At 40.1% G+C, this 18,280-nt stretch overlaps 1 protein-coding gene across 1 annotated transcript in view; it reads left to right on the top strand.

The window, feature by feature from the left end:
• Positions 1 to 18,280, top strand: part of LOC130917346 (ephrin type-A receptor 4-A-like) — an 81,059-nt gene that overhangs the window by 35,761 nt on the left and 27,018 nt on the right. Inside the window, exons 5-7 of the mRNA XM_057838660.1 lie at positions 2,671 to 3,006; positions 15,286 to 15,410; positions 15,491 to 15,650. Coding sequence (XP_057694643.1) covers positions 2,671 to 3,006; positions 15,286 to 15,410; positions 15,491 to 15,650 — 621 coding nt within the window. The remainder of the gene's footprint in view (positions 1 to 2,670; positions 3,007 to 15,285; positions 15,411 to 15,490; positions 15,651 to 18,280) is intronic.

Here is an 18,280-nt window from a genome sequence, read left to right on the forward strand (position 1 = left end):
TAGTCCCTTTGCAGAAAAACAGCCCCAAAGCATGATGTTTCCACCCCCATGCTTAACAGTGGGTATGGTGTTCCTCGGATGCAATTCAGTATCCTTTCTCCTCCAAACACGAGAACCTGTGTTTTTACCAAAAAGTTCTATTTTGGTTTCATCTGACCATAACACATTCTCCCAGTCCTCTTCTGGATAATCTAAATTCTCACTAGCGAACAGACGGGCCTGGACGTGTACTGGCTTCAGCAGGGGGACACGTCTGGCAGTGCGGGATTTGAGTCCCTGGCAGCACATTGTGTTACTGATAGTAGCCTTTGTTACTGTGGTCCCAGCTCTCTGTAGGTCATTCACTAGGTCCCCCCGTGTGGTTGTGGGATTTTTGCTCACCGTTCTTGTTATCATTTTGGCGCCACGGGGTGAGATCTTACATGGAACTCCAGATCGAGGGAGATTATCAGTGGTCTTGTATGTCTTCCATTTTCTAATAATTGCTCACACAGTTGATTTCTTTACACCAAGCGTTTTACCTATTGCAGATTCAGTCTTCCCAGCCTGGTGCAGGTCTACAATTTTGTCTCTGGTGTCCTTCGACAGCTCTTTGGTCTTGGCCATAGTGGAGTTTGGAGTGTGACTGACTGAGGTTGTGGACAGGTGTCTTTTATACCGATAATGAGTCAAAACAGGTGCCATTAATACAGGTAACGAGTGGAGCCTTGTTAGACCTCGTTAGAAGAAGTTGGACTTCTTTGACAGCCAGAAATCCTGCTTGTTTGTAGGTGACCAAATACTTATTTTTTACTCTAATTTGGAAATAAATTATTTAAAAATCAAACAATATGATTTTCTGTTTTTTTCCACATTCTGTCTCTTATGGTTGAGGTTTACCCATGTTGACAATTACAGGCCTCTCTAATCTTTTCAGGTAGGAGAACTTGCACAATTGGTGGTTAACTAAATACTTATTTGCCCCACTGTATATAGGGTGTTCCCAAAAAATGTATACACCCTTTACCAGCTGACTACAAAATTCTCTTGTATCGTTGCTCGACGTCATTTTGTGCAGACGAAAGCTGAGACTCCACTGCTCTGCCCTTCCCTATACTGACGCAACAACCAGGAAGGAAAATGTTTGAATTAGTGATTTTTTTAAAAAAAAGTATTTTATTTGGAATCAGTTTTTCGCGTTGCGCACCTACCACTTGGCTAATGTTTAATACAAACATGATGTAGCTTTGTGAATATTTGCTGGCAGTAGAAACCACAACCAGGGGGGCGTGTGTGTAACAGTGGCCTAGACAAGCGGAGTCTCCCGGGGCAGTCGTTTCGTGTGCCTGGCTCTCTTAGGACTGGTGCCAATTTAACAGCCCAAAAACTCATGCCCGATGAAAATGAAACTGATCGCTCGCATTCTGGCGCCTGTGTGTGTATGGCTACCACACATTTCATTTTTGTGGTTTAATTTCCCCTACTCATTTTGAAATACTCTGATTTATTCGGCACTGAATTGGGAGCGAGCTCAGCGAGCTCTTTTGGCAAACAGCTCTGTCTCAAAAAGAGAGCTCTAATGCCCGACGGGCATGCAGAAGCAGCTCGTCACAGTTCGTTCATGTCAAGCGAGCGAGCCAGTTCCAAATTTAAGATTCCCGATGCAGTCAGAACCGGCTGATGCGCTCTATAAAAGAGCCAGATATGGCTCGTGAGTAGGGCTGAATGATATTGAAAAAAACTTACATTGCAACTTTTTGGGGGTTTGCAATATACAGTATATCGCAATATTAAAACTACAAGAATTTTAATCAGATGACTTAAATAGCTCTGTTTGGGAAGAATATGGTTGACTCACCATGTTTTTGTATAAGTGTATTGCGTTCCGTATTTTATTAGATTGTTTTTCCTGAGTTTCTCCCATTTTTGTCATTCATCCTTGTATTCTTAATTAAAAAAAAAATAAAAATAGTTTCTGCATGATTAATTTTTGTATTATAGATTTAAGGTGCTTCAATGTACTTTATTTTTATTTATTTATTCATTATTAATTTATTTAGGAACTGAAAGTGCAAAAAATAGCAAAACAACAGTATATGGTTGTATTCATTTAATACCGTTTAATGCTAAGGGGGTTTATCTGTGAATGATGAGGATTGCTGCATATAAAAGGGATACAGGAAGCCATGTCTCGGCACACTTGTTGCTTTTATGAAGCAAACCAAAAGTTAAAAAAATAAGAATAATAATCGCACATTCTGCGATAGGACTATTGCGCATGTGCACATTGCGATGGAGATTCGTATTCAAACAATATATTCTGCAGGCCTACTGGTGTGCCTTAGGTTCCCAACCCCTGCAATAAACCCTCAGTAAAAGCATGATTATCTCTCTCACAGGGTCAATCAATAAATGGGCAGAATTTTCAATGTAGTTCTGCTCAAAATGTGAAATGCACGTGGCACGCCGGTTTATTACAAATGTTTTTTTTTTTCTTTTTCCCAGCTTGTAGCACTAATTTGTTGTTAACCTGGTCCAAGAAATGTACAGTATACTATAAGGTTGCAAGAATAATAATTTTTTCCACTTCGCCAATGACCACAAGACCATTTTGCTGTAACTTAGTACCTGCTTAGAGTTTAGCACAGAGATGTTTGTTTTAACCACCAACTTTTTCAATTTTCTTTGTAGGGCCTCCAACAGCACCTTTACACCTAATCTCCAATGTGAATGAGACCTCTGTTAACCTTGAGTGGAGCGTGCCAAGGAGTTCAGGGGGGCGCCAGGATCTCACCTACAACGTAGTGTGTAAACGTTGCGGACCCGATGGGCGACGCTGTCAACCTTGCGGCAACGCCATTCACTATAGCCCCCAACAACTGAGCCTAAAGGGAACTAGAGTGTCCATCAACGAGCTGCAGGCCCACACTAACTACACCTTCGAAGTGTGGGCGGTAAATGGCGTCTCGCCGCAGAGCCCCGGGCCAGAACAGGCAGTGTCTGTGACCGTCACCACCAACCAGGCCGGTACGCTAATCCGATATGCTGTGATTGAGGTTGTGGGAGGAGAATGTCATTAAAGAGCTCGAGGGAAGTATGCACTTTGAACATTGGTATTAATGGAAATTTTGTAGTATGTTATTTTAACCAGCTGCTTTTGGAGATTCTAAAATCCAGGCATATTCAAAGGAAAGTCAACCAGAATTGGCTGTTAGTGAAATACTTTACTCTTCTAAATCTGTAAAAAACAAACAAACAAACAAACAAACAAACAAACAAACAAACAAACAAACAAACAAACAAACAATTTATATCACCAACTACAGACAGTGCATCAAGGAACCTGCAACTACTCTAGCTTGCAAGAGAAAAGCCCATTAGTTGTATGATCGGTAATTCTGTAGAATATGCCATATGGAATCGTTCTGCATTTATTGGTGGTAATCTACTGGACAAAACATGATTATTAAAGATGGCAATAATTTGGATGGCATCTGCCTGATGTTGAAGATGACTTTCAATGTGAAATGATTTCCCCCAATATTTCACTTTTTTTGCTTAATTACCGTAATTTCACGAATATAACGCACACTTTTTTCCCCCAAAATCAACTTGTAAAATCATGGTGCGCATTATGCACGGGTACAGGGATGGAGACAGAAATATATATATATATATATATATATATATATATATGTATATATATATATATATATATTATATATATATTATATATACAGTAAATATAAAGTAAGGGTGTAACGGTACATGTATTTGTATTGAACCGTTTCGGTACATGGTCCTCGATTCGGTACGGGGGCGTACCGAATGATTTTCTGACCGAATGTAAAGTGCTGTCAAATTTAAAAATTTTCTTAAAAGCACAAAAATATGTAATAAACAACGAGCACATTTATATTTTGCAATTTGTTTTCTTACTGTACCGAAAATGAACCGAACCGTGACCTCAAAACCGAGGTACGTACCGAACCGAGATTTTTGTGTACCGTTACACCCCTAATATAAAGACCAATTTTTTTTTATTTTTTTTTTATTGACATGGCCATGTTGTGTTGAAGAAACGTATGCGGCGATCCGTTGCCGACCATTACGGTACGTGACGTCACCATTTTGTTTCGGTAATACTTCACTGATTGGTCGAATGATTTTGTCTGTGTTAAATTCTGCTTTTTTCATTCTTCACAAAGCACAGAATTTGGTTTCTTGAACTCATTTAAGTCAACATTTATTGCAGCTCCGCAACTCTGACCATGACAAACGTAACACAACACAGACTTCCTGTGTGTGTCTGTCAACTATATCTGTCCCTCGGGAAACTTAAACGCAAATAACAATAGTTCCTATTGTTACAGTCTAGTGTACAGCGATGCGCTCTTTCCGATTTCCGACGTAAATCCTCACTTTTATTTTACCGTATCAATCCATGGAAGAAACATTTATTCATCATGATGAAACGAGCAAGTTATACAGCAGCCTTTTAAAGAAAAGTCACATCTGTTTTGTTTTCTCCTGGATTCTGGTAGGTTGAAGTTGAAGAAGTTGTCAGATCATATTACCGTACATATTGTCCGTTTACGGTAATGTTTTGAACTACCATTGTGTGATGGTGCTGTGTTTCACCAGTCAGTAAAATGACATTTCTGTATCCGTACACGAGCTCGGTTTTCTTGTATTCTTCTATTTATTGGTGCTAAAATTAGGGTGCGCGTTATACACGGGTACAATAATTTCCCCTAGATTTTACAAGTAAATTTGGGGTGCGCGTTATACACGGTGTGCCTTATATTCGGGAAACTAAGGTATGCATGTCAAACCAGGGATGAGTGAAGTAGCAAAGTGCTATATTTACTGTAAAGTTAGAGCCAATGGATAAGATTAGTTGTGTTGATCCAGTGAGGTGTCATTATAAACACTGGTAGAAATTGTTTTTGTAATTAGGAAAGCTCAACATGTCCATCCACGCAAAATCTTCTCTTGATCCCACGGATGCATTCAGAGCCTTTCTTTGTTTAGTCATTTAGCCATATTGCAACTGGTTGTTTTGCAAATGGATTTTACGACCCTGGTCCTTTCTCGTCATCCCTCCCTACTCTCCACCACTTAAAACTGATCATTACTTTGGTCTCCTTTACTGCTCAGCACTTGGGTGGCAAGCTAAGTGCCCTTTTTATGTCACTTTTTCACTAATTTCCATGCCTGGAAAAAGTGAATGCCTTGAATGCAGTTTGGACCGGCAATTTAAGGACACAGTGGCTTGATTTATCAGCTCGGGTCATGAAAATAGAGATGAATGGCTGAGCTGCCTGTGGGAGAGCTGAGAGCACTGCCAGACAGTCATGTGTAGGAGCTGTAATGGAGTGCACCTTGGAGTCAAGGCCGCGGGTTCGCAGTAGTGTGACAGGGTGGTCGCGCTGGCAATGGTTGCATAAAAGCAGTCCAAAAAGTTTGTTTTTACACATGGAATTGGACTGGCGCGCACAAAGTGACGTCGCTGTGATTTAAGGAGACTGCTGGCTCCACGTTTTACAATTTTACAATACAGACGTTGCCTTTGGAGCTTGTTTCACCACTGTTTCATATAGGTTATATGGCACTTGTAGTTTGAAGTGTGTGTCTGTGCGGATGTGAAGAGTAACATATAGAGACTGTTTATACATTCAGAGACCATCCGCATTTGCCCTGTGAACAATGTTGCCTATGTGTCCATGTCTCTTTTAGTATGTGTGTGTGCCTGGGCCTGCGCCTATGTGTGTTAAAGAGGATATCTCGAGAATGATTGGATTTCTTTCTGCTAATGCTCACTAGAGGCTTTGGAATCTCTGGTTTCAGCCGCTGGTAATACAGCTCGTCATCTGCGGCTGTCCTTATCCCCGTGCTGCCTCCCCTCATCCAGACACGGTGGATTATGCATTTATTATGATAGATTTATTAGGATTTATAACTGCTGTGGAAAAGACAGCCCAGCCCCCGCCGCTCCCCATTAAAGTTTGAATTTCAGTCGCAAAGGAAGACGTGGGTGCGAGGGGCAGCTTGGACATAAGGAACACTCATGGATTTCTGACAATAATGAAAATGAAACGCTAAAGGGAATTTAACACATTAACACTTTTGATCACATATGCCTGAATCTGTGCATGATTAAGTCAGATTCCTTGCCTCAACATGAACAATTCCAGTGGCATAAATCAGTGGGAGTGTAACCCTATCACCCAAACTGAAGGAGGAGCAGGAGGCAAGGGTGGGGTTCAGTTGTTGGGGGTAGGACGGACGCAAGCTTTGAACTGACCCCTGGCTGTAAAAGAGTTTTTCCCTTTATGAGATCAAAGAACTGTGTTTGTTGGTGTTTGTGTATGTGTGTGTGTTGTGTGAGAGAGAAAAAAAAACATCTGAAATGAAGATTTTTATGTCTTGAAAATGAATTCTTGGCTAACTTAGGTGACAAAATGTGAATTAAAGCATGAAAATGTGTGCTCGTTTGTGAGTGAATATGCGTGTTAGTTTCTAATTTGCTAGGAAAATGGACATGTGCAAATGTTTTTGGGGAGATGGAAGCAGCCGTTACATAGGGTAGGAAAGGCTCTCATAAGCAGAAGCCTTTTTTCTTGACACTGTGAAATACAGCTCCCTCAAAGCTTTTTTTTCCCCCTTGGTGACAGCAAAACTGAGGGACTCCAATCTGGCAGCCGGACTTCAATATGGCAAACACATGTGTTCTTTAGCATGTTTTTTTTGTTTGTTTTTTAAATGTCAAACTGCAAATGACCGCATAGTTCGCAGCAACTCGTGCCAACCACTTTGGCTCCATGCTGAATAAACAGTCAATGCTTAACATGGTTGCAAAGTCAAACCCTCAAAAAATATTTTTATTGAGAAATAATTGAGGACAAATTAACAAAAAACAAAAACGAGAATGTCACCTGTAATCTATCATTAACAGTGTCAGGTTCTGTATGGGCTGGCCGAATTATTACCTTAAATCTAGCATCTCTCTTTAGGGGTCATTTTTGGGTTACATTTTAGCAAGAGTTCAAATGTATCCATGTGTAAGCTTTCATGTTTTTTGCAGTCTTTATATTTTTCTCCAAAATGTCATAAAACATACCTTTTATGGCAAGTATCTTTCCTGCCAGGGCTGTGTGTAAACTTGTGGTCTCATGTAAGGAAATCTCAGGAGGGACCACTCAAAAGTTCACTCATCTTCATCCTCACATTAGTTGAGGGAGAAATAAAAATGCAACAAGAGAAGCCAAACACAATTAAATTGCCATATCTGTCATCTTTGGGGGAAAGATGGATGTGCGGATTACATAGAGTGGAACGAAGGTCAGTGAACCTCCAGGGTTTTTTCTTTCGTAGCCGGAGTGTCCTCGCTCAGTCCCACGGGGGGTTTCAAAATGGCTCTCTCTGGCTAGGCAAGATTGATCGAGGGATACAAATGGCTGCTGCCTAATTGTTTAACAGAGATGCAACACATTAGGCCAACATAACCTTGGGTTAATCCATTTACCAAGAGATGTCTGCAATCCCATACCTCTTCATCTCCATCTCAGTTCCCACCAGTCCCGTTGAAAATGCCCCCTCCTGCTTCTGGATCGCCCGCCTGAAATTCAATCTGCGGCTGATGCTTAAATTCCAGGCCCGTTTGAACTCAATCCGCAGCTAAAAGCAGGTTTTTGTTAGCGTAAGCTTAAATACTCCGTCCCCTTGAGCCCCTGGTCAAAGAAATGAGAATGTACGTATATAATGTCATAGATACTCAAATCGTGATTGGTGGATTGTGAACCTCTCATTAATCATTGCTCTGTAATGTTATAAAAGATGGATTGTATGATGTCTGTATGGCTGAGGAGAGCAAATCAAAAAAGGTATTCTCTGTAAATCATTGTTGATAAAATGTTGAGTAGGTAAAAAAGAGGACAGTTGAGTTTGATTAAAAGTGGCTGAACATGCCAGAGATTTTTAAGTTCCAATGTAAGCAGTGGTGGCTCGTCAATAGCGGGGGCCATGGCGCCGGCCTCATCAGAGTTTTAGGGAAAAAAAGTATTGACATCACAAACATACATTATAAAAGTAATTAAAATATCTGTCCAGCGCTCACTAATACAATGGATTTTACTTTCAAATAATTAATTAATTAAGCCATTTCATATTGGGATTTTCCCAGTTGGTGCTATATGTCTAAATGGCCAGGGAAGCTGGTCAAGTTAATGTATGTACAGTTGTGGTCAAAAGTTTACATAAACTTGTGAAGAACATAATGTCATGGCTCTCTTGAGTTTCCAGTTATTTCTACAACTCTGATTTTTCTCCGATAGAGTGATTGGAACAGATACTTCTTTGTCACAAAAAACATTCATGAAGTTTGGTTCTTTTATGACTTTATTATGGGTTAACAGAAAAAGTGATCAAACCTGCTGGGTCAAAAATATAAATACATGGATCTGAAAACGCGAATCATTGACTTGAACAAGTCTGGAAAGTCACTTGGAGCCATTTCAAAGCAGATGCAGGTCCCAAGAGCAACAGTGCAAACAATTGTTTGTAAGTATAAAGTGCATGGCACTGTTTTGTCACTGCCACGATCAGGAAGAAAACGCAAGCTATCACCTGCTGCTGAGAGAAAATTGGTCAGGAGGGTGAAGATTCAACCGAGAATCACCAAAAAGCAGATCTGCCAAAAATTAGAAGCTGCTGGAACACATGTGTCAGTGTCCACAGTCATGCGTGTTTTGCATCTCCATGGACTGAGAGGCTGCCGTGCAAGAAGGAAGCCGTTGCTCCAAAAGCGGCACCTTAAGGCTCGACTGAAGTTTGCTGCTGATCACATGGACAAAGATAAGACCTTCTGGAGGAAAGTTCTGTGGTCAGATGAAACAAAAATTGAGCTGTTTGGCCACAATGCCCAGCAATATGTTTGGAGGAGAAAAGCTGAGGCCTTTAACCCCAAGTACACCATGCCTACAGTCAAGCACGGTGGTTGTAGTATTATGCTGTGGGGCTGTTTTGCTGCCAATGGAACTGATGCTTTACAGAGAGTAAATGGGTTAATGAAGAAGGAGGATTACCTTCAAATTCTTCAAGATAACCTAACGTCATCAGCCCGAAGATTGGGTCTTGGGCGCAGTTGGGTGTTCCAACAGGACAATGACCCCAAACACACATCAAAAGTGGTAATGGAATGGCTAAATCAGGCTAGAATTAAGGTTTTCGAATAGCCTTCCCAAAGTCCTGACTTGAACTTGTGGACAATGCTGAAGAAACAAGTCCATGTCAGAGAGCCATCAAATTTAACTGAACTGCACCAATTCTGTCAAGAGGAGTGGTCAAAGATTCAACCAGAAGCTTGCCAGAAGCTTGTGGATGGCTACCAAAAGTGCCTAATTGAAGTGAAAATGGCCAAGGGACATGTTACCAAATATTAGCGCTGCTGTATGTATATTTTTGACCCAGCAGATTTGATCACTTTTTTCTGTTCACCCATAATAAAGTCATAAAAGAACCAAACTTCATGAATGTTTTTTGTGACAAAGAAGCATCTGTTCTAATCACTCTATCAGAGAAAAATCAGAGTTGTAGAAATAACTGGAAACTCAAGAGAGCCATGACATTATGTTCTTCACAAGTGTATGTAAACTTTTGACCACAACTGTATATGTAAGTGCTTGAATTTTTGACTAACATGACTTATTTATGGTCTTTATTTGGCTAATTAAATACCGTTTGTCCCCAGGTTACGGCGTACCCGACTTAGGTGATTTCGACTTTACAACCACAAAACTTTGTCCACCATTTTGTCTCCAGTGTTTTTTTTTATTTTTATTTATTTATTTTTTTTTTGAGTAAATGGGAGCTAGTTCTTGGTATGTCAGGATCCCCACATCCCCCAGCAGGACCGCCACCGTCCTGCAGTTCCTGACGGTGTCAAGTCCCACTTCCTTGTTGTCATGCTGCTGCTTCTACCCCGGGTCTGGCTCCTCTTGCGAGTCCCGATCAGTTTTTTTGAGTTCAGACAGCAGGCTCGCATTAAGAGAGGCGATGCTGGCGACCTGAGCGGCCGTGATACCCCCCCCCCCCCCCCCTCTCGCCTCCCTACTCTTTCTTTCAGCAAGGCGACTCACTCATGAGTAAAGCCGTACAACGTGTCTCACAGTATCTTATTTTTTTACTTTATCTTATTATTATGACGTAAACACATGTTTTTAAACAGTTATTTTGTATTTAGGGGTACTTCAAGAGTTAACTCCGACTTACGCGGAAATTCGGGATACATTGCTAGCTTAGGAACGGAACTCATTCATAACCCGGGGACTACCTGTATCCTCCCAAATAATTTGTCATTAATCTCCTTCTGTGCTGATTTTCGGCATACAGGGTGACCCAAAAAAAAGTTGACACTCAGTTGACTGCTTGTTTAAAAGCCATTGAAACATATCTAAATAGGTTGTCATGCTTAAGTGATTCATTAAGGTCATTCAATGCAGCTGGTAATCTCTCGTCTCTACAATTCCTGTGCTTCTGCTGAAAATGAAGAAAACTTTAGCTGTACCTGAATTGCTGCGTGCCGGTCTGACACCTACTGAGATTGCAGCAAATCTGAGAATATCCAGATGTGCAGTCTACAAAGTTAAAAAGAAGCTGAAAGATACTGGAACAGCCTCACGAAAACCTGGGTCTGGAAGTGCCGATCTGTGCGGACCAAAAAGTTGATTGACAAGGTGATATGTGGCCACCCCAGAGTCCAGATCTCAATCCCCTGGATTATAGCATATGGGCAACTGTGGAGGACAGTGCCTGTAAGAAGCCACAAACTTCTGTGGCAGCCTTGGAGAGGTCCATTGTTAGATCTTGGGAAAAGATGACAGCATCCTACATAAAGAAGACCTGTCAAGCGTTCCGCAGGCGCCTGGAGGCTGTTGTGACACTTAAGGGAGGACACATTGAAAAATAGAGTGTACTGTACGTGTGCTTTACAATAATGTATAATTTGTGATTAAATTGTAATTCTAAGATGAATAAACATGGCATTTAAGTTGTATTATGGCAGTGTAAACTTTTTTTTGGGTCACCCTGTATACTGTAGATCTTTGGCTGCGGTTTCTGTTATTTACTTGCTGAACACTCCCTGTACATGCTTTTGGTTACAATGTGGAGAGCTGGAAATGGTCAGGAGCTAACAAATTCACAAGAAACACTTTATTTAAATTTACCCGTGTTACATTTCCCTTTTATTGAATGCGGTCCTGACTTTTCACAGGTAGTTATTCAGCAGAGATCATTGTATGACGTTAGCGGCTAAGGTTCACTAGTCAGGCATATGGGACCTGACTATTTTGTTTGCTATTCTGTTGTGGCAATTGGTATTAATTGTTTTTTTTTCCTTTTGCAAAGTGTTCTGAATATTCAGTTTGCCTGACATTTCTTGTCCAACGTATAGTACTGCCTGCAAGTGCGCCCCTCCCAAATTTTTTATCACCAGCTGCCACTGCCTTCCAATAACTTTTTTAATAATATTTTTGCATGCCATGCAAATACAGCAGTTTGTTCTCTACTCATTCATTTTCCTTTGCATTACTGGGCACATATATACGTAGCTATAAAATCTACACACAACTGTCTGTGTTATACTGTTGTATTATACTGCGGAAAAAGCGACCAACATAAATCTTATTCAAATCATCATTAATGTAACCTAAACTAGAAAACACGTGACATGTAAATTCCCTATTGAAAAAAAAAGGAAGTAGAAACAAACAAACAGATGTAAATAAGTTTATCATAACGTCATAATAACGTCTTTTCATAATGTATCTGGTTTCAATGGGGGTGCGCATACACACGTACACTTGTATTTAGTCTCTTATTAAAGTGCCTCCCAAAGAAAAGTCATCTGACCAGGTAGGCTTTTCCTGTCATCGTTTGCTTTCTAGCAGCTTAAAGCAGTAATGTGAAGGTTGGCCAACCATGTTTTTGAATAATATTAATGGCTAAACAGTTATAAGCATATTTTCGTTATTTTTTTTAACGCAACCCTTCCAGATTCTTTGTTTAACCCAGAGCAACGCCCTTGACAACGAAAATGCTTTTCTTCCGCAATCTTCGGAAATCTTCGGAAATTACGTCACACCTAGAAGTGCGAGGGAAGTCCGCCATAGAACAGTATTGTTTGTTGCATTGCTTCTCGGTAAGATGCCACGGCGGTGTGTGGCAATGTTTTGTTCTCACTCAAACGAAAAGTTGTATGAGTGGCCAAAGGATAGCAGGGCACGTAAATGGACGTCTTTCGTTCGCACGAAGCAAATTAATTTCACGCCATCATCGAGTAGTGGTCTCTGCTGCAAACACTTCGAAGATGCTTATGATCAAGGATTTGCCAAAAAGTAAGTGTGATTTTTGGATAGATGACTGATCACTTTGTCAAAGTAGAGCTGCCAACTGTTGTGGAATGAACAGTATAAGCTAGCGACGTTAGCCGAAAGTTACCTCGTGGCAATCCCCGATCATAGTTGTTGTTGCGCTCGCTAGGTTAAGCGTAAGGGTTGTGCGTCATCTACGATCTTGTCCGAAAGGATCAACCCACTGTCAATCGGGAAAGGGGTGTGGATGTGCACATAGGCAGGTCTGCGTCGCGGTAATTCACGGTCACGTTGCAGTAAGAGACACACACCGCCGGTGAGTTTGTGCACATTTATTTGTATTTGTATTATGTATTTCCACCTTCATGCTTCAAGCATTGCATTGCATTTGTACGGTTCGGCGTTTCTTTCACGGTGATCGCTTGATAGACTTCTAGTTTGTGTTTCGCGAGAGCCGCTGACAGGTGACAACTTAGCGTGTTGGCATTGAGTCAATCTCGCAGCGAATCAGCGAGCGGCTCAAGTCACGCAGTGAATCATGGGAAATGTAGTCTCGGGACAACACTGAAGTGGTGCTTTGTAATCTGTTCGCTTGTGTGAAAAAACTAAATTTCCTCACACCATTAGACGCCACTTCCTGCCGAGAGCTGTGCCGAGCTGTGTTCTTACTGTTAGCTCCATGTGTTAATAAAGAAACAAAGTTGTCAGCACGTCGTGTGTTCGATACATTTGTAAACAAAAAGGTCATAACAAGACACTATGCACAATCCGTTTAAGAGACGCTGGAGTAGTAGGAGGCAAGGAGGAGATCAGCGAGACGCAAAACTTTGCGAATGTGGCGGCAGTCCGCTATTATTTTGTTTTCTTATTGTTGCAACAATAAAGTGGAGAAAGCCATCAATGACTCATCTCCTTCTTTCCCCCGAACGTTTTTATATTATTATTTTATATGCACGAGAGCTACCGGGTCTGCCAAAATGAACATGAAGTCTGATTATTATTTTTTTTTAACAATGTCATTAGATAGACAAAAACATAAAATTATGTGCAAATGCCTGCATCTTCAAATCATGAAAATAATAACAGCCTATATCTTACCAATCTTGTAATCTCAATGGGTCTTGTATCCATTCAATGTCAGGTAGTCTAGGCACATTGTTCGCATCCTGATTAGCGTCTGGCTAATACATATTAGGTCCAACATCAAATTCCAATCTCCTCTTCTTCCCACAACTATTCATAAACTTGGATCTCCTCCCTTGCGCTCGATCTAAAGCTTATATCGCTGTTTGAATCATTGTTTGAAGGGCTTTGTATGGCAGCCGTATGTATGGAGCTGCCATCGCTGTTCCCGATGTGACGTATCACTTCGGGGTTCGTCCCCTTTCAGGCTCGAACTTCGGAAATGTGATTATTTTGTAAAATATACAACATATAAATTATTTTTTCATCCTTTATTTGTTGGACAATGTTTAATTACTTTAATTGTGACCCTATTTGGCATGTTATGAAATTACTTCACATTACTGCTTTAAAGACTTTTTAGTCTATACCAATAATATTTAGAACTCTTCATAATTAAGGCAGCAATTATATCTGAAGAAAAATAGGTTCAATGCACGATGGACACTGCCCCCACCACCCTTCACTTTAAGAATGATGTGCTTTTGGTGATAAAATATAATTTTAGAAATAGAGCCACAAAGTTGTAAAACGTATTGCCAAATATGTTGAGGAGGTGTTGTCTGCAGCAACTGAATTTAACAAATTAAGTAAACCAGGTACTGTATTTTTCAGCTAATAGGGCGCACACAAAATCTTTTATTTTACCCCCAAATTTACAGTTGACCATAGGTAAGTAGATAGATTGATATATTAATTAAGGGCTATGTAGCAATTGCTGCCATTGGTACACTTGCATGCACAGACATTTTTGGCTCATCGCTCTGTCGACACCGCGACTGTATATAGTTTTGTTCACAATCTTGGGATCGTGTGGTGAATGGGGTGAAAGAATAGCAAAAAAAAAGGCATATTCTGCATCCCACGCAATAATTTTAGATAATATTTATTATTTATTTACACAGAAGCAAACAGATAACATTTTGTGAATTGGTTGCTTTCACTGGACCGCTTGAATTTTTTAAAAAATAGTCAATTGTGATGTCCCTGATAGAGGTAAAATTAATGGAGTAAGTTAGATTAAAAAAATATTTACCTTTGTCTCATTTTTTTGAATCCCTTAAAATACCTTGCGTTTTAACAGTGCTGCAAAGACTTATTATATCCACTGAATGACCCAGTTTTAATGTTAGCACGTTCTCTAAAGATTGATTCGTGTGTCAGTAACATACTGAAGGGAGGGTTCGAAAGCGAGCCATTATCTGTGCTTTAACCTTCACGTGTTAAAGGCGGCCGAATGCAGATAGCTCTGTTGCTTGAATTATGGCCTTATTATCAGCTACTGCAGAAATGGCTCAGGATAAGATCGTTCGGTGGCGCTTTAATGAAAACCAATTGATTTGCTTTCTTGCAGACAAAAAAGGCAAAAGCCTTGAGCTCATTTTTGTGCTTTTCCGGGGCATACTTTGTAGGCTTTCTCAAGGTGACCTGCAGAAATGCAGAAAATCAGGGTTGTTATTACTCTGCCACCTCCAAGGGGTGAGTGTCATCTAGAGGAACTTTGGATCAGTTGTATGAATTTCAGACATCAGTACTGCAATATATTATTCTTCTAATCAAGCTACGGGGTTATTCAGCATAACCTTTTCAATAAAAGCCATAACCAAACACAAGTGAATGCCTTGTGGTGTCAGGGATGAAAGAGCAGAAGATTTAAGAGGGCAACAGAAACAGACTTATTGTCTCCTAGGCTGCAGCATGAAAGGCAAGATGAAAACAACGGTCCAAAATTGCTTTTTCTCTTGTATAGCTCCCTCCCCGGTACCATCTGTCCAAGCAAAGAACATTACAAGACACACCATCTCGCTGGTGTGGCAACCTCCAGAGAGGGCCAATGGAGTGATCCTTGAATACGAGGTCAAGTACTATGAAAAGGTAAGTGGTTGAAACATTGGCAAATTGCCAAGTATTGTTTTCTACTTTTTTCTCCCATCTTATTGCACTTTTGCCTGCAGGACCAGAATGAAAAAAGCTACAGGATCATAAAAACCTCATCCAGGAACGCAGACATCAAGGGTCTCACCCCCCTGACTTCTTATGTGTTCCATGTGCGTGCACGCACAGCAGCCGGCTACGGTGAATGCAGTGGCCCCTTTGAGTTCATGACAAACTCCGGTGAGTTGAACCACATTATTATAGGCTTTCTTCAATACCTGACATTTTTTCATGTTAGAATCCCATTTTAGAAAATCTTGCAATGATAGCATCTTTTCAGAGGGTCATTTATCAAAATAGCTGTTGTGTGTAAAATGACAAATGATATCATTGCTTCAGCACCTGACTTGCAACTTGGAGAGTCACCATTATTCACAGTGGCACGGCGCGCTGTGGGTAAACCAATAAGGTTCAACCTTTGATTTTTTTTTTTTTTTACGACTTATGCAATTTCAACTGAAATATGTTGGTCGCAAACCTCTTTGGCAAACTTAAATGTGATTATAGTAAAGACTCAAACTCAAACTGAACCTCCAACCTCCAAGGGACATTAACCAAATTCTCTGTAATTATATATACATTAAGACTGCAACTAACAATTATTTTCATAATCGAATAATCAGACGATTAATCAAATGATTAATCGATTAATCGGATAAATGTAACTTTATTCAGTTACCTTCACAATTTAACTTGAAGTTGTTTTAGGCATGTTGTAAGTAACAATGAAAACCAAATGGATGGCTTTTTCCTTCAAAAATAATATTTGATTGCAGCTTCCTGAGCTAACTGTAGTCTGCAACTACAGTATATGGTTTTAAGTACTGTACATAAAACTTGTTAGTTTTCAATAAAGTTTCTGAGTATAAAACATAAAAAGAATGTCTCAATACACAAATCACACAAAAGTCCTTTTTATTCAAATAAAAAAAGAGCTGCGGATTGAATTTTTTTTCCCAGTAGCCACATTGCTGATATAAATGGTGTCAATGACTCATTTATTTTCTTTAAACAAACTAAGACTGTAATGAATCAGTTTTCTTTATCGAACAGTTGTTCATTAATACAATCCAAATCCAATTTCCAAGGCCACTGTCTTGTATGAGAATTTACAGATTGAATGGGAGTTTGTGTTGAAAGAAGACTCTGAGCTGTTATATGTGTGTGGTTTCTTTATTAAAAAGAAATGAGAAAACTTTACTATCTAACAATAACTCAAGTACTAATGTGCTTCAACAAAACACAATACAAACGGACACATAAGACACTGAATAGCATAATCACTAACTAGCTTAGCGCTCCGTGCTAAGTAGTAACTTTTCATCAACGAAGAATACAATTAATAGAAATGGCTTTATTTACTCACCTCCGACAGAGGCACACTGGATCTAACACACACGACTCAAGACAATCTAACTCTAGACACGTCGTAAATATTATTGATTCAGCAACTTAACCTGAATGTAGCAGTGAACTCTCTCTCTCGTTCACTCTAATCACTGGCTTCACAAACAAGGACCCAAATGGAACAGCTCTTAGCTGCCGCCGAACTCGCTAATCAAATTCGTTGACAACAAATTTATTAATCAATTTCTATCGATTTAATCGATAGTTGTTGCAGTCTTAATATACCGTAAATACGCACACCCACACACACAACATGGGTGAACCTCAACCATGAGAGACAGAATGTGGAAAAAAAAACAGAAATCACATTGTTTGATTTTAAAAGAATTTATTTGCAAATAATGGTGGAAAATAAGTATTTGGTCAGTACCAAAAGTTCATCTCAATACTTTGTTATGTATACCCTTTGTTGGCAATAATTGAGGCCAAACATTTTCTGTGCAGAAAAACAACCCCAAAGCATGATGTTTCCACCCCCATGCTTCACAGTGGGTATGGTGTTCTTCGGATGCAATTCAGTATTCTTTCTCCTCCAAACACGAGAATCTGTGTTTCTACCAAAAAGTTCTGTTTTGGTTTCATCTGACCATAACACATTCTCCCAGTCCTCTTCTGGATCATACAAATGCTCTCTAGCGAACCGCAGACGGGCCTGGATGTGTACCGGCTTCAGCAGGGGGACACGTCTGGCAGTGCAGGATTTGAGTCCCTGGTGGTGCATTGTGTTACTGATAGTAGCCTTTGTTACTGTGGTCCCAGCTCTCTGTAGGTCATTCACTAGGTCCCCCCGTGTGGTTCTGGGATTTTTGCTCACCATTCTTGTTATCATTTTGACACCACAGGATGAGATCTTGCATGGAGCCCCAGATCGAAGGAGGTTATCAGTGGTCTTGTATGTCTTCCATTTTCTAATAATTGCTCCCACAGTTGATTTTTTACGCCAAGCGTTTTACCGATTGCAGATTCAGTCTTCCCAGCCTGGTGCAGGTCTACAATGTTGTCTCTGGTGTCCTTCGACAACTCTTTGGTCTTTACCATAGTGGACAGGTGTCTTTTATACCGAAAATGAGTTAAAACAGGTGCCATTAATACAGGTAACGAGTGGAGCCTCGTTAGACCTCGTTAGAAGAAGTTAGACCTCTTTGACAGCCAGAAATCTTGCTTGTTTGTAGGTGACCAAATACTTATTTTCCAATGTAATTTGGAAATAAATTCTTTTAAAATCAAACAATGTGATTTTCTGTTTTTTTTTCCACATTCTGTCTCTCATGGTTGAGGTTTACCCATGTTGACAATTACAGGCCTCTTTAATCTTTTCAAGTAGGAGAACTTGCACAATTGCTGGTTGACTAAATACGTATATATATACATATTAAAAAAAAAATATATATATATATATATAT

Source organism: Corythoichthys intestinalis, chromosome 6, assembly GCF_030265065.1.
Source record: "Corythoichthys intestinalis isolate RoL2023-P3 chromosome 6, ASM3026506v1, whole genome shotgun sequence".
Taxonomy (NCBI): Eukaryota; Metazoa; Chordata; class Actinopteri; order Syngnathiformes; family Syngnathidae; genus Corythoichthys; species Corythoichthys intestinalis.